At 49.2% G+C, this 16,311-nt stretch overlaps 1 protein-coding gene across 2 annotated transcripts in view; it reads right to left on the bottom strand.

Annotated features, from left to right (window-relative positions):
* Positions 1 to 4,362: 4,362 nt before the first annotated feature.
* Mfsd2a (major facilitator superfamily domain containing 2A) overlaps positions 4,363 to 16,311 on the bottom strand; it is a 15,245-nt gene continuing 3,296 nt past the window's right edge. Inside the window, exons 3-14 of one of the 2 annotated variants that reach the window (XM_031378533.1) lie at positions 14,998 to 15,122; positions 9,620 to 9,758; positions 9,423 to 9,501; positions 8,594 to 8,751; positions 8,062 to 8,152; positions 7,815 to 7,936; positions 7,552 to 7,635; positions 7,055 to 7,138; positions 6,839 to 6,951; positions 6,352 to 6,495; positions 6,083 to 6,259; positions 4,363 to 4,817 (exon numbers count right to left, since the gene is read on the bottom strand). In XM_031378533.1, coding sequence (XP_031234393.1) covers positions 4,754 to 4,817; positions 6,083 to 6,259; positions 6,352 to 6,495; positions 6,839 to 6,951; positions 7,055 to 7,138; positions 7,552 to 7,635; positions 7,815 to 7,936; positions 8,062 to 8,152; positions 8,594 to 8,751; positions 9,423 to 9,501; positions 9,620 to 9,758; positions 14,998 to 15,122 — 1,380 coding nt within the window. In that variant the 3' untranslated portion in view covers positions 4,363 to 4,753. The remainder of the gene's footprint in view (positions 4,818 to 6,082; positions 6,260 to 6,351; positions 6,496 to 6,838; positions 6,952 to 7,054; positions 7,139 to 7,551; positions 7,636 to 7,814; positions 7,937 to 8,061; positions 8,153 to 8,593; positions 8,752 to 9,422; positions 9,502 to 9,619; positions 9,759 to 14,997; positions 15,123 to 16,311) is intronic. The other variant, XM_031378534.1, reaches the window with a different exon arrangement.

Genomic DNA, 16,311 nt, shown 5'->3' on the forward strand with positions numbered 1-16,311 from the left:
GAACAGGGCCTGGCAAAGGAAGGGCTCACTCAACACTGTGTCCATTAAACAGCATATCAGCCCTTGGAGTTCTGGGGCACAAACAGCTTTTAGCGTGTCTTCATTTGACTTGATGGCGGGCAGGATTGTGCAACCCATACTTAGGAACTTCCAGTTGGTGATTCAGGATATATGTCACATCTCCACAGCCATCCATGCGTCCTCTCCCCTCAAGGTTTCTTTGCTTTGCTTTGCTTTCTTTCTCTTTTTGGGAGGTGGTGGTGTAAGAGTTTCTCTACATAACCTAGCTGCCTTGGGCTCACTATATAGATCAGGCTGGCTTCAAACTCAGAGTCCTGGAATTAAGCACCTGCAAGGCAACCTTGCCTAGCAAGGTTTGTTCTTTTATAATGCAATACTAACTACCCACCACCACCACCACCCAGCCAAGGCACACTTTATTTTCAAATGTAAATTGCTTTCCAGACTTAAATGTTTTCAATAGTATTTTGACTGCTCTCAAAATTGAATTCAAAGTCTCAAGATCCTGGGGATTCTGGGACCTTGATACCCTTTAGCTTAGGCTACCCCACCTTCTGGCTCCTTCCACTCTGAAGCATTAGGTTTTCTGTCCTTCAGATACCTCAAGCTTTTTGTAATGCAGGGGCTGCAGTAGCTGCTTCTTGTCCCCACACTACCTTACTCCAAGATCTTTGAACATCTGGCTATTTCTCCTTCCTGACTTAAAACGTCAGTGAATGTTTTAGAACATTATATCCTGATCTCCCTCAATCAAATCACTCCTTTTTCTATGTTTATCACAAACTAAAATTCTTTTTTTGTTTATTTGTTTTTTTGTTTATTGTTGTTGTCATTTTTGTTTTAAGATATTTTCTTGACACAAGGTCTCCTGGCTGGCCTTGAACTAGCTCTGTAGACTAGGGCTGCCCTTGAACTAGCTGTGTTGACCAGGCTGGCCTTAAACTCACAGATCTACCTGCCACTGCCTCCTGACAGCAGAGATTAAAGGTGTGTACCACCATACCCAGCTGAAGATGTATTTTTATTAATCCATGTGTGTGTGTGACTAGGAGTGAATGCCACATGTGTGCGTGTGAGCACCTGAAGGGTCCAGAAGAGGGGAGTAAACCGTGGATGATGGGAACAAATTTGTGTCTTCTGGAAGAGCAGCAGGTGCTCTTAACCTCTGAGCCATCTCTCTGGGCAACAAAAATAGTTTGTTTTAAAACTTTTACACTTAGTTGCTTTATTTATTTGTTAATGTGTATTGTGAGGGACACATACCACGGCCCATATGTGGAAGTCAGAGGACACCTTGTGGCAGGCAGTCAGGTCTCTCCGCCCATCATGTGGATCCTGAGGATCAAACTCAGGGCCTCAGGCTTGGAAGCAAGAGGCTTTACCCATTGAGCCATTTTGCAGGCCTTACATTCTGAGATTTTTGTTTGGTTTTGTTGTTGTCTTTTGAGACAGGGTTTCTCTGTGTAGTTATGGCTGTCCTGAATATCATTCTGTCTATAAGGCTGGTTTCGAACTCAGAGATCTGCCTGCCTCTGCCTCCAAAGTGCTGGGATTAAAGGCGGGCACTAATGCTGCCCAGCACATTCTGAGATTCTTCTTATTACATCTTATCTATTCACCGTGGGTCTCCAACAAAATTTCAAGCTCTGTGTTTTCCACCAATGTCCTTAGAGCCTAGCAGGTTCACATCATATGACAGAATCATTGTAACTATGGAATAACAACTCAGATCAATGACTGATCTGGACTTTTTTTTTTTTTTTTTTTTTTAACAATATGGACGTCTTGTCCTTTCTCCCAGTAGGTGGCGCTAAAAGCACACCTGGTACTCTGCCGTGGTGGGCATTAAGGGGAGAAACATAGTTAAGGGCCAGGGCCAGGGCCAGGACCTGACAAAGACAGGTGGCTGCAGGATTGCCAAATCTGGATCCAGACGGGTGGAAATAGCACTTCTTCCAATGGATAGGGAAGTGTGAGGAACGAAAAGGGAATGCTTAGCCACGGGCTATGTGGAAGAGACCAGGATAAGAGGGGTAAGGCTCTGGAACTGGCGAAAGGAGCAGAGGGGCCAGAACTACCTCCTAGATGCTTGCTTGAACAAAAGACCTTTTGGGTGAGCACTTGCTGGCAGAGCTGAAGCGAGACATCAAGAGGTGGGATCAAGAAGTGGGCTAAAGAAAGTACTACATCAAGCTGGGCAGTGGTGGCGCACGCCTTTAATCCCAGCACTTAGGAGGCAGAGGCAAGAGGATTTCTGAGTTCGAGGCCAGCCTGGTCTACAGAGTGAGTTCCAGGACAGCCAGGGCTACACAAAGAAACCCTGTCTTGAGAAACCAAAAAAAAAAAGTACTGCATGTGGCTCTCTAGCCTGGAAGGTTGTGGGCCATAGAGATCCCTGAGAGCATGAAGCCCAGGTGAGGAGACCTGAGAAGTGATTGTAACCATAGAAAAGGAACAAACTTACAAGTCTAATTTTTGTGGGTTTTGTTCTTGCAGTGCTGGGGATTAAACACAGTGTCTCACATGTGCCAGGCAAGTGTTCTTCCATTCAACTCCATGCACAGCCATAATAACAACAGCAACACTACTACTAATAATAACAACAACAACAATAACTATCATTGTTATGATTTTAAAGATAAGCCTTATACTAGGGGTGTGGTTCAGTGGCAAATCATTTGCTTAGCTTGAACAAAGTCCTGGGTTTGATCCCCACGGCTGCCAAAAGAAGAAAACAAAATTGGAAAATAAAGACAGGCCTTGGTGGCTACCACTTAGAACTGAAGGACCGTAAAAAGGAGTGGACCTTTATAAACATTATCAAAATCCCTGAGGGGATGGGGGGTGTCCCCAAGTTCTCTAGATGCAGGAGCCAGCCTAGGCTGTGGCTCCTGTCTTGTCAGGTAACCTAGGCTGTGGCTCCTGTCTTGTCAGGTAACCTCGGACTGAAGATGGCAGTTATAAAGGCCATGGGACTGGCCTGGTAGGATCTAACTAGTCATCATTAAAGTAGTGATTAGAGGGTCTGGGCCTACAGCCAAACGGCTTGGACTTACATCAACCCATCCACTTACTAATGACCTTTGCCTAGTCATTTAACTTCCCCATGCCTTGGTTCCCTTATCTGTAAAGGTGGAATAGTAACAGTACCTTCCTTGTCAGGAGCTCATGACGAAATGAGTTAGTATTTATGAATACATATAACAGTGCCTGTTAGAAACACTTCACGAAAATTACCAAAAGAAGTTTATCCATAACAATAGGGCCCAAAAGCAAAGGGATCCAAAATATCCCAGGCCTTCTCTCTGGCTCTTGTTTTTCTGTGCACAAACCTAGGTAGCTGGACTAGTCACTCCTGGTCCTTCCTGCTTCACTTCCCTGTGGTTTGGGAGCCTAAGTTGGGTGTGTGCAATGCAGTGGTACGGTAGGGTGGCCCTTCTGAACTCCTAAGAGTCAATTATAAAGCTCTCAGGAGCGTGTAAGATGGTATAAGCCAGAGCGACTTGAATCGGCCACAGTGGGAACATTCATTCACACTGCGCTAATGGGACAAGTACTTTAACTGGGCCTTCTCCCACCAGAGCTGGGACTCACCGCTACCTGACACCCACCCCTAGACACATACAGTCTCTGCCTTCAACATTACTGACAACAATTGTGGAAAGAGAATGACAGGGCTCCAGGGACACTACAGACCCCCAGCCAGCACACCCAGCCCCATAGACTCCGGTATACACGCAGTAACTGGCAGAACCACTGTGGCCCGCTGTTTGTTTGCTTAGCCTTTCTCACTCACAGGGCCATGGAGAGCAGTGGATAAGGCGCTAACATCTCACAGGGATGATGGAGTTTCACTTACATCATTCCTTGCCATGTGACTTTAGCCACATCCTCTTTAGCTTGGGTTTTCTTTTTCTTTTTTCTTTTTTGTTTTTGTTTTTTTTCAGAGACAGGGTTTCTCTGTGTAGCCCTGGCTGTCCTGGAATTCACTCTGTAGACCAGGCTGGTCTTGAACTTAGAAATCTGCCTGCCTCTGCCTCCTGAGGGCTGGGATGAAAGGCATGTACCACCCGCTGCTAGTTTGGGATTGCATTTTTTATCTTTAAGACAGGGATAGCCCTGCCATGACAAAGGGTTTCTACAGGTTCGATAAGAATACCACAAAACGTGTGCCAAGCCAGCAAAAGGCACTTGGTACAGAGTAGATGTTAGCCAAGGCTATTCTCAAACACACTGTCCCACTCACTGGCACCCGTGGCTTTGTGTGCCCACTGACTATCTGGGCCCTGATCACAAAGCACTCTCCATGGATGGCTGAGAACACAAACAGAAGCAGGCAGCTTTGTGTTTCCAGTTTTTATGAAAATTAATAACATTAATACCTCACAGACATATACATACACACATCACTATATACATAGTCATTAAGTTATTAATTAGTCTCTGTATAAAACGTTTCTACATTAGTGTTCTGAGCTAGGCCCAGTCAGTCCTTGGCATATTCACAGTAGCAGCCCTAGGGCTTGGCCCAGCGGGCAGGCAGTGAGGAGGTTACAGAGCGGCCAGCCCCGCAGTGAGCACAGATGTCCTGGGCCGCTCACCCTCCAGTCCTTGGTCCCTGTCTTGACGTAGGAAGAACAGCTGCTCAGTGCAAGGGCGAAGAGATCCCATGCCTAATGCTACCTGGTGCCCCGGGTCCTTTGTGTGGTGGCTTCAGGCACCCTGGCAAGTCCTAGAGAATGCTGGCCAGCTCTGTGGAGTCCGTATCCGAGCAGCCTGAGCTGCTGGCTTCCTCTCTGCCAAGAGTAAGAGAAGACGGGTTAGCCGAAGCATCTTCCCCCTCCTCGGCTGCCACCTGCCTGAGGAACCTTGGCCCTGGAGTCCAAGCCAGCTGTCAGTCTTGTCTACACCACAGGACAGTTTACTCACTCCCGCTGTCCGCCCAGAAACTGCTGGTGGCTCTTCCCGCTGAATAAAGGGTATCCCAAACCTCAGAGAGCCACTGGCTCTGGCTGGCTGACATAGTGGCATCAGTCATTCTACCCTGCCCTTAATCATCTCTGGCCATGCCAGAGGGCCTGTGTGCCAGCAGGGCATCAGAATACAGGTTGCAGCTAGAACACAGAGCAGGACTCTTAAGCCCCTGCTTAAGTCCCTGGCTCAACTTTGGTTTTCTTCATCTGTAGGATAGGAATCATAAGAGTCTCGCCATGGCGGCGGGGGGGGGGGGGGGGGGGGGGGGAGGTGGCTGTCATCCCAGCACTCAGGAAGCAGAGTCAGCCAACAGTGTTGGTATCAAACAGCTAGCTCGATACCAGCCTGAGCTAAATGAGACCCTGACTCAAAAAAAACCAAAAAAAACAAAAACACAACTAGGAATACTAGGGGAATCCTAGGGAAATACTAGGGGGATCCAGAAGCATACATCTAAACACAAGCTCCTTCAGGACAAAGAGTTTGGCTTTGCTTTTGGAGACAGGATCTTTTTATATAACCCTGGCTGTCCTGGAACTCATTGTGTGGACCAGGCTGGCCTCGAACTCACAAAGACCCACCTGCCTCTACCTCTTTGAATGCAGAGATTACAGGTATGTGCCATCATGCCCAATCATTTTGTTTGTTTGTTTGCTTGCTTGCTTGTTTGCTTGCTTGCCTTTTCCTACCACATTGCTGGTACCTGGAAAGTGTTTCTTGGGCAGGGCAGTGGTGGCACAGCCACAGCACTAGGGAGGCAGAGGCAGGCAGACTGCTGTGAGTTCGAGGCTAGCCGGTCTACAGAGTGAATTCCAGGACAGCCAGGGCTATGCTGAGAGACTCTGTCTGGAAAATCCAAAAACCAAACAAAATAAAAAAAAAAAAACAAAAAACCCAGCTTGTTGCCTGTTGAGTAAATACATACAAAGACAAAGGCAGTGTGGTAGCTAGCATGTAGCTAAGAGTTACCTAGCTCTGTCCATCAGCGGCACTAGTTGAGAGCTTAGACTGACTTACCACACACACACACACACACACACACACACACACACACACACACACACAAACACACGCACAGGGCTCTCACCGTAGAGCCTGCAGAGCTTTCTTATTCTGTCGCCGCTTCTCCTCATCAATGGGGTATAGCTTGAAGAGCAGCAGGCCCAGCAGGATGAGGATGATAGGAGCCATGGTCACCAGCATCTTCAGTGTAAACTTGACCTGTTCTGGCTGGGAGCATCTCCGAGTCTGGTACTCAGCAAAGCTGTGGAACCCAGTGGGCACGGAGTGGTGAGGATGGGATACCTGAACCCTACCCTTGTCCCCAGCCTTGCCCAAGACTCACAGGCCACTCACTCAAGACTGAGCGTCGAGACACCCAGTGAGACTCCAGAGGCAAACTTGGTGAAGAAGACGTAGAAGGAGAAGAAAATGGGCTCGGTGCCAGGGGAGTGAGGGTGTTTCAGGTGGAAGTCGTCGATAACGTCAGGTAGCATAGACCTACGCAGAGAGGGTGGTGGCAGCCATGAGTGACCCTCACCTAGCTACCAGCTCATATGGTGTCCAGGTCAATGAGCAGCAACTGTCCTCTGGGAACTTGAAGTGAGGGGGATAGCTCTACGGGTCCCATCTATCAGGATGGGTCCCACTTTAGACGTTCTGCTTGGCAAAGAGAGGGCAGGCTAGGTGTTTCATAGTTCACAACCTCTATCAATCACTGTATCAGGCGGACCCACCTCATCCCAGACCCATAGAAAGGCAGGAGGAGGAGCCACCAAGGCGCTGTCCCCAGTGGGAGGGTGCTGGCTGGGGAATACACCTGGTGAGCCTCTGTGTAACCTACCATGGTAGCAAGAAGGCAGCCGCTACACTGACGCCAGCGGCTATGGCCACCACGTAAGTGACGATTAGATTACTCTTCATGAGGGCCACCAAGATGAGAAAAGGTACTGCAGACTGGAACAGGGAGTACAAGATGGGTCACCCAGGAGGCTCCCATCGGCAACTCCCCACACACTCCCCAACTCCACTCCACCTCTACCCTTTGAGCCCCACTCACAGAGATCCCAACGTATACGGCTGTCTTCTTACCAAACCGGGTTAGGAACCACTGCCAGATGGGGATGGTGAATGTGGCCGAGAGCTGTGGGCAACAAGAAAGGTGGAGAAGGGTGCATTATTGGAGAGAGCTTCCTGCCCATTGCAGGCCCCAAAGGATGCTCCCGGGCCAGCCACTGGCTGTGAGGAAGTCACCAGGCACGTCTGGTGGCTTCCCAGGGGAGCACAGAGTAAGCAGACCTCCCATCTCACCATAACTGTGAATGCAAAGCTGACCACAGTTGTTGGGATCCTCATTTTTAATGGACCGTGTTTTCTAACCGTCCAGCCTCAAACCCTCTTCTTTCATAACCCTCCCTAAGCAATTGTAAGTGAGATCCCAGGGAAACCCCCCCTTATCCCTTCATGACTAGGGAGCACCCTGAAGGTATACCCTCTGATGCCCAAGGAACCAACCAGACTTGTACATCATCAGCTAACCTTATGCCCTGTACTCACCATGATGGCCAGGAGGAGGTTCTGGAACTCATTTCGGAAGCCCAAGGTATAGGTGCAGAACAAGGCGAAGTTACCCTCCACCAGCTGGGGCATGGGACAGGTCAAGGAAATGAAGAAGAAGAAAAAGGTGACTTGGGGGATCCCAGAGGCCTCTGCTTGCCCCCACTCCATCCTGCCCACCTCTCTGCTTCACCACAGTCCAAATCTCTAACCCCACCCCTATTAGATGGACTCTCGGGATGACCATCTCAACCCCCACTCACCATGAAAGCCAGGGAGGTAAAAAGGAAGCCAGCGATGAGCTTGACATAGGGGCCATGACTCATGACCAGCCGGAGGCCCTGAAAGAAGGGCATTGACTCGGCCTGCTGGGCCTCGTAGGGTTCTAGGGATCAGAGAGGATCATGAGAAGGTGGCAGAAGTCCCTTCCAAAGCCTGGTGTGCAGGCAGAAAGGGACAACCGCTCCCCAGAGCTGTGGGTGGAACTCTCCCCAGAATGCTTGCTCTCACCTCTCTGCTCCCGCACGCCTAGAATCAGAATGACGGCACAGATGACGTAGATGGAGGCGATGATGCCTGCTGCCAACAGGTAAGCATTTTGCTATGACATACAGAGACAGGGTCAGTCTGATCTCATCCCAGCAGCCCCACGCCACGATCTCAGGCCAGGCCTTTCTCCTGTGGGAGCCTCACTGTCTCCATCTGTGAACCAGGAGGGTCATCCTGGACCTGCTGTTGCTTCCCAAGGCTGGGCCAAGTCCAAGTATACAAAATGTTACACAGCCAGACTAGGTAGCGCGTGAACCCACAGCCCAAGTCTCCCCACATCTCTGCAGCTCACTGGGACCCAGGGCAAGTGTCTTGGTCTCCCAGGCCTCACTCACTTTTCTCATCTATAAAGTGGGTATATGTGCATCCTGACATTTACATTTACCAAGTGCCCAGGAACTGATGAACACCAGCTACTATTACTGCTTGTAGAATAAACACAAGGCACCCCGTTTGTTCTCTTCCCAAACCCCTGCCCTACCAGGGGCCTCACCGTGTCTTTGAGGGAGGTGGTACTCTGGGTGCGATTGACAACTTCTGAGGCTACCACAGTGCCATTCTGGTCCTGGAGACAAGGTGCCTTGGCTTGGCCCACAATTTGTCCTTGGATCGCTGTGCCTATCACTGTGCCCAGCACCTCCACAGTCATTCCTAGGCAGGGAAGAGATCTTTTCAGATGGGCCCTCATTGCCCAGAGCCCCAGGGAGGGAGTCAGATGGCTGGAAGCCGCTCTTAGCTCCAGGTAAATTGGGCTAGGGGGGTGGGGCAGGTGACATTTCAGCCTATTTTCATGGCCTTTCTCTGTGTGACCTTCAGGTCAGTCCCGTACCTCTCTGGGTCTCACTTGAGTGATAAAGGAAGTGAATTCTTTTTTTTTTTTTTTTTTTTTGGTTTTTCGAGACAGGGTTTCTCTGGATCGCCCTAGCAGTCCTGGAACTCACTCTGTAGCCCAGGCTGGCCTCGAACTCAGAAATCCACCTGCCTCTGCTTCCCAAGTGCTGGGATTAAAGGCGTGCGCCATCATTGCCCGGCCGTGAATTCTTTTTAACATGTTTTCATGGGCCAGGGATATAACTCAAATGGTTAAGTGACTGCTTAGCAGCCACAAGGCTCTGGGTTGAAACTTCCGAGTCACAGAGAAAGGAGACAGAGGGAGAGGGGTTCACCACACACACACACACACACACACACACACACACACACACACACTCAGGAATAGAGCAAAGAACAAGACCCACAAAGTATAAGGAGGATGGGGAGCAGGACCTGAAAGGTCTAGGGTCCCCTTCAGGCGGGGACAGGATGCTGGGAGAAGGACTTACTATAGGCAGTGGCAGAGTCACGCTCACTCTGCTCTGTGCTGATGAACATGGTGAGTGCTGAGTAGGGAACGTGGAAGCACTGTTATGAAAGAGAAGCTCTCGGGCGGTTAGATGGATGAGACACGCAAAAGGCCCCCAGGGCCCACCCTTGCCCCCTGCCCCTCGCCAAGGTGCCAAGGGGAGGGGCCCACACTCACCGTGACCAGTGTCTCAAAGAGGCAATAGAAAAGCAGGTACCAAAGGAACCCGTGCGAACTTTCCGTCCCTGATGGGAAGTCAGGCACAAACCAGATGAGGAAGTAAGCAATGATGGCCAGGGGAGTGGAGAAGATGATCCTGAGGAAAGGAGAGGGGTCTGAGTGGAAGCTAGAGAACTCTAAGAGCCCTGATCTGTGCCACAAGCCCATCCACAGAGGAGGAAGTCTGAGTCAGAGAAAGAGATTGATGGCCATGCCTGAAGGATGGACTAGGGCAAGGTCCTGGACCAAAATCTTGAACAAGGAGCTTGAAGGGAACAGAGAGCAAGGAGCATGAGGTGAGACGCTGAGTCTCAAGCATTATCTCTCCTGGAAAAAGAATCCCAGTGAAGGGGGTTGTCCCAGCAACAATCCTCAACCCTCCATGCATCTCTGGTATACACACAAGGAAGCGGGAGTGGGTGGGAGAGGCCAACTCCAGGTAAAGGAGAAAGGGGCCACAGAAGAGGATCTGGCTCAGTCACAGACGTATAAGGAGGGTAGGGGACAAATGTCTGGCCAAACCATTGTGAGAAATAAGGATTCCTCGGGGCAGATCAACGGCCCAGCATTTGCATAGGAAGCAAAGTGCAAAGGTTAAAAGGAAGGCCTCAGGCAGCAAGATGGCCCAGTGGGCAAACTGATTTCTGTGAGGCCTGACAATCAGATTTATCCCTAGAACACACATGCAGGAAGGAGGGAACCAACTCCCACAAGCTGTCCTCTGGCCTCCACATACTGTGCTGTGGCATGCCCACATGTGTGCGGGTGTGTGCCTACACACATAAAATAAATATTCAAAAAGAAGGAAGCTTTGAGTTAAACTTTCTGAGTCTGTCACTAACTATAAAAGCTGAGTCTTGGGTGAGTTATTTAACTTCTCTGAGACTCATTTCCTCACATGTAAAATAAAAATAAAAAAAGAGTATGGTGCCTCCATTCAACATTTACCTACATCTTTATGAGGTGCGATTATGTGCTAGGAACTATTCTGACTGTGGCAGATGTGTCAGCAAAGAAGACACCATTGCTCTTGTAAAACTCACATTCTAGTTGGTAAGCAACAAAAATGCCATGTTATTCAGCCCTAAAAATAAAAATCTTGACACATGCAACAACACAGAACTTTAAGGACTGGCCACATGGAATATAACTGTTCCTGAGAAACAAATATTGTACAGTTTAATTTATAGGGGGTAGTCAAATCCACAGTTTTAGATATGACTCCACAAGATTTGTCAACCCCTAAACCTGATGACATGAGTTCAAATTCACAGACCCATAAGAGAAAAAGAATCAATTCCTGCAAGTCATCCCCTGACCTACACATACATACCACCATATATCCTCCCAGAACCCCACACTCACCCAAAAAAATAGTGGTTGACAGGAAGGAAGGAGTAAGGATCATCTTTTAATGAACTCAAAGTTTGGGTTGGAAAAGATAAAAAATTATTGGGTGAGCTAGGCAGTAGAGGCACATGCTTTTAATCCTCAGCATTCAGCAGGCCAAGCCAGGCAGATCTCTAAGTTCAAGTCCAGCCTGGTCTACAGAGGGAGTTCCAGGGCTACACAGAGAGACCCTGTCTCAAAACAACAGCAACAACAAAAAGGTTTTGGATAGGAGCTAGTGATGGTTACACAAGGATGTGACTATACTTAATGCTACTTTAATTGGATAGCTTAAAAGGTTACAATAAGGGCTGGCGAGATGGCTCAGCGGGTAAGAGCACTGACTGCTCTTCTGAAGGTCCTGAGTTCGGATCCCAGAAACCACCTGGTGGCTCACTGCCATCTGTAATGAGATCTGATGCTCTCTTCTGGAGTGTCTGAAGACAGCTACAGTGTATTACGCCGGAGCGAGCGGGGTCTACAGAGGTCCTGAGTTCAATTCCCAGCAGCCACACACATGATGGCTCACAGCCATCTGTCCAGCTACAGTGTAGTCATACACATAAAATAAATCTTAAAAAAAAAAAAAAGGTTACAATGAGCTGGGCATGGTGGTGTGCCCTGTAACCCCACATTCTAGAGACATAGGCAAAAAGATCTGAGTTCGAAGTCAAGTTGGGCTTCATAGCGAGATCTGATTTTGTTTTTTAAATGAAAAGCACAGGGATTGGAGGGATAGTTCAGCAGTTAAGAGCACTTGTTCTTGCATAAGACCTAGGTTCAATTCTCAGTACCCACATGGCGTCTCACAACCACTCATAACTCAAAAGATCTAATGCTCCCTTCCGAACTCCCCAGGCACCAGGCACAGATATACATGTAAGCACAACATTTACACACTAGATTCTCTTTTGGTTTGTTTTTGGTTTTTTGTTTGTTTGTTTGTCCTGCTTTGTTTGAGACAGGATCTTTCTACATAGCCCAGGCTGGCCTCTAACTGAGGGATCCCCCTGCCTCTACTCAAGAGGCCGACACAGATTGATTTCTGTAAGTTTAAGACCACACTGCATGGGGCTAGAGAGATGGCTCAGTGGTTAAGAGCACTGATTGTTCTTCCAGAGGTCCTGAATTCAAATCCTAGCAACCACATGGTGGCTCACAACCATCTGTAATGAGATCTGATGCCTTCTTCTGGTGTGTCTGAAGACAGCTACAGTGTACTTATATATAATAAATAAATAAATCTTTTTTTTTAAAGACCACATTGCTCTACATAAGAAATTGCAGGGTAGCCAGGGCTGCATAGTGAGACCCTGTCCAAATAATAAAACAAACAAGGGTTTTGCTGGAGGTGTTGGTACGTGACTCTAATCTGGGCACTTAAGAAATAGAGAATCGCCGGGCAGTGGTGGCACACACCTTTAATCCCAGCACTTGGGAGGCAGAGGCAAGCAGATTTCTGAGTTTGAAGCCAGCCTGGTCTACAGAGTGAGTTCCAGGACAGCCAAGGCTACACAGAGAAACCCTGTCTCGAAACATCCCCCCCTCAAAAAAAAAAAATAGAGAATCAGGAGGTGGAGGCTAGCCTGAGCTACATGAAACCTTGTCTTCAAAGAACAAAACTGAACAAAAACCAGGGCTATAGAACTCTTGCTTGGCATGTGCAAGGCCCTAGCTGTGACTTCTGCCACCAATGAATACATAAATAAGGTAAATGCTATGCTACAGATATTTTGTCACAGTTTTTACAACAGTCATACAACATATTAAAAGGTGACATGTGCTATGGAGAAAAGAAGAGAATAAGTAGACATGAGGCTGAGGGTGCAGTTCACAGCTGGCTAAGACGTTTGTTAACTGAGAAGGCATGGATGGGGTTGGGGAGTGAGCCCTGCAGATCTCTGAGAATGTGGCCCCAGCCAGGGGAACAGTCATTGCAAAGGTCCTCAGGCAGGAGGATGGAATAGCAGGGCCCTGTAGGCTGGAGGACAGTGAGCAAGGGAGATGGAACTAGGAGATAACATGTGGAGAAAATGGGACACCTTACGGGCAAGTGTAAGGACTTCCACTTTGTGGGCTGAAGTAGGCTTGAGTCTTAAATAAGTTGACAGAAAAATGTTGAACAGTACTCCGGACATTAAGTGTTTGCTGTGATCACAGCAGGAGGGCTCAACTGGAGAAGTGGCCTTCGGGAACTACTACAGGCCAGGGCCACAAGTGGATAATGCCCGGTAATCGACCAACCTCAGGTCCCCCTGGATCTCAGTCTCTCTATGTGACCCTGCTCACAAGGTCTCACAGTTGGCCTCAGGAATTCCTGGGAGAGAGAATATTACTATCCTTGTGGTTTGTAAGAGGGGCTCAGAGTAGGAACTATCCTAACTGGAAGGAGATGGGGGTAAGGCTAACACTAGCCAACCCGGACAGACCCAACCTCTTTTTGGTCTCCAAGCCTAGAGGTACAACCTGGGACTTCATGAATGCAAATGGCCCCTCAGCCTATGAGTCATCTCATGTGTATTCTGACGCATACCCAGGCACTTGCCACCCAGAAAGCCACCTAAGGGGACCTAGCAACTTTCCTGGAATAGCTGTCACACTGACCTAGCATGCAAGAGTCCTCACTCAGACCTCCCTCCCACAAGGAGGCCTTGCTGGCCCTCCTCCTCCTCCTTCCACCCCTCCATGTTGTCTCCTCAGAGAACAGGGCTCCTCCTCAGCCTTCCCCAAACACTCCATCCTCACAGACAGGCCGCTGAACAGTGAACAGGAACCCGAAGTGACTGGGAGTAACCCTGTGCCGCCGCGAGTCAGGCAGCGGCCTCCTATTGGCTGGGCCTCATGAGGCGATGTGGGAGCGGGGCCCCGCCCTCCACCAGCTGCCAAGAGGCCGGCACTGGGCCAAGTCTCACAGGCTGGCTCTCAGGACTCCCTGAGCAGCTTGCCCAGGTAAAGGAGTCTCTCCTACCCTGCCCTTCACCCCCTCGGCCATGAAGCCTGGATCAAAGGCTCCAAGCTGGGTTTTTGCCAGGGGCTGGCAGGATCGGGGTGGGTGGGGGGCCTCGTGGGAAAGGAAACTGTAGAGGTGCAGAGGCTGCTGGAAGAGCTTTGAAGGCCGGAGACCAGGTATGGGCGCCCCTGGGGCAGGAAGGCGCCCACTTAAGCTTGGATGGGCTGGAGATGAAAGGGGTACACACCCCCCACCTCCTGAAGCAGGATGTCCTGGAGGGAACCAGAGCCCCGGCTTGGCCTGTCTTGTATGTCTCCATCACTGTCTGATCTATGGCAACTGCCTTCCCCCACAACCTTGCCCACAGGCTGACGCTGAATAACACCAAGGGGAAAAAATAGTCCCTTCACTCAATGCTTTGGGATGGGTCCCCAAGGCCAGTCTTAGTATTGCCCCTACCCATGTCCTACCATTAACTACCTCGAAGGGCGGTCAAAATGTATATCAGTACCTGCCAGGAGCTATTCTGAATGCTTTACGTATCAACGTCCTCACCATACCTCTGTTGTTTTACCTAAGGTTCAGAGATGTTTAGTAACTTGTTCGAGACTGCACAGCTGTAAGTAGCGAAGCTGCCGTTCAAATAACCTCTCAAATTGTTCTGAAGACCTTCGTACCTCTGCTGCCGTGGAATGGCGGAAGTGGGGATTCTAGTCTCACCAAGGCGAGTGAGTGGGCCTTGGGGAGCTCTGAGGCCTCAGCTGGGGAAACGGAGCTAACTCAGACTCTGGCCAGCCCCGGAATGAACTAGCTAGGTGTCCCAAGGTGCATGCACGGGGCAGCTGAAGCCTCAGGTTGAGGTTTCGACACCTTTGCGCTGTTGTGTCATGCTTTCCCATCAACCTCCAACGTGGGACAAGAGGTGGAGGAGGACTACGTGGGGGAGAAACGCCAGAAGCCTGCCTTTCTGCCATTTCGAAGGATCGTCTCTACTTACCAGGGCATGAGGCGGCCCAGGCGGGTCCAGGAGGACTTGCTGATGCAGAAGCCCACCAGAGGATCAGTGAAGGCATCCCAGGCTCGGCCCACGAAAAGGATAATGGAAGCGGGGAGTGGTTTCACCTGCCAGGGAGAAGAAGCAAAAAGACGTCCTTCATTCATTGCCTTAGGAGGGCACCCTCCACTGCCACAGCCAAGTCACCTGGATCTTAAACATTTTCACACAGTTCTTTCTTTCGAGTCAGGGTTTCTCTGTGTAGCCCTTCCCTGGCTGTCCTGGAAGTCACTCTGTAAACCAGGCTAGTCTCAAACTCAGAGACCCACCTGCCTCTGCCTCCAGAGTGCTGGGATTAAAGGTGTGCACCACCACTTGGTTTCACTCACTTTCTCAATAGTGACAATAGCAGGTACCGGGGTCTAGCTCAGTAGTAGCATGCTTGTCTAGAACGGATGAGCTGTTGGATTTAGTTCTCCTACATTGTGATAAACGATTATGACAACAGCAGCTCGATGTGGGTGGCGCATGCCTTTATTCCTACCACCCTGGAGGTAGAAACAGGATCTCTGAGTTCAAGGCCAGTCTGGTCTACATAGTGAGTTCCAGGACAGTCAAGACTACATAGAAAGGCCCAGTCTCAAAAAAAAACAAAAAACAAAAAACAAAAAAAAACACAACAACATGATGATGATGATGATGAGGAGGAGGAGGATGAGGATGATGATGGGGTGACAACATCGTTTCTCCAATAACTGTATTATTAGAGTAGGACTGTGTTTGATGCTTTTCTAGATCTTTCCTTCCCTCTGCTGCACTTAGAAACATCTCATCAAACACTGAACATAGAATCATTTCCTCCCTTCCCTCTGATAGCTCCGAGCCCCTGGCCACCTGATAAAAGAGCTAGTGTTTGTTCCCTGGGCCACCACAGTCAGCCTCGGTTTCCCTATCTTGTAAGAGAGTTATCAGTTAGGTTACAGTGTATTTTTATGAGGCCAAGCTTTATTTATCCTGGATACAGAAAAGGGAATGTGTGTATGTTTTCTTTTATCTTTTTTTTTCCTTAGAATTCATGTTACTATTTTAAATTATGTGATTGTGTGTTGGGATGTGTTTGAATGAGTACAGGAGCCTTGGAAGCTAGAGACACTGAATCCCCTAGAGCTGGATTTACAGGCAGTTGTGGTTGTGGGTGGCCTGGCCTGGGTACTCACGACTCAGGTCATCTAAGAAAGCAGTGAGCTCCTAACCATGGAACAATCTCTCCAGTGACTCCCCCTCCCTGACACTGTGTGTGTGTGTGTGTGTGTGTGT

Source organism: Mastomys coucha, unplaced genomic scaffold (assembly GCF_008632895.1).
Source record: "Mastomys coucha isolate ucsf_1 unplaced genomic scaffold, UCSF_Mcou_1 pScaffold18, whole genome shotgun sequence".
NCBI lineage: Eukaryota > Metazoa > Chordata > Mammalia > Rodentia > Muridae > Mastomys > Mastomys coucha.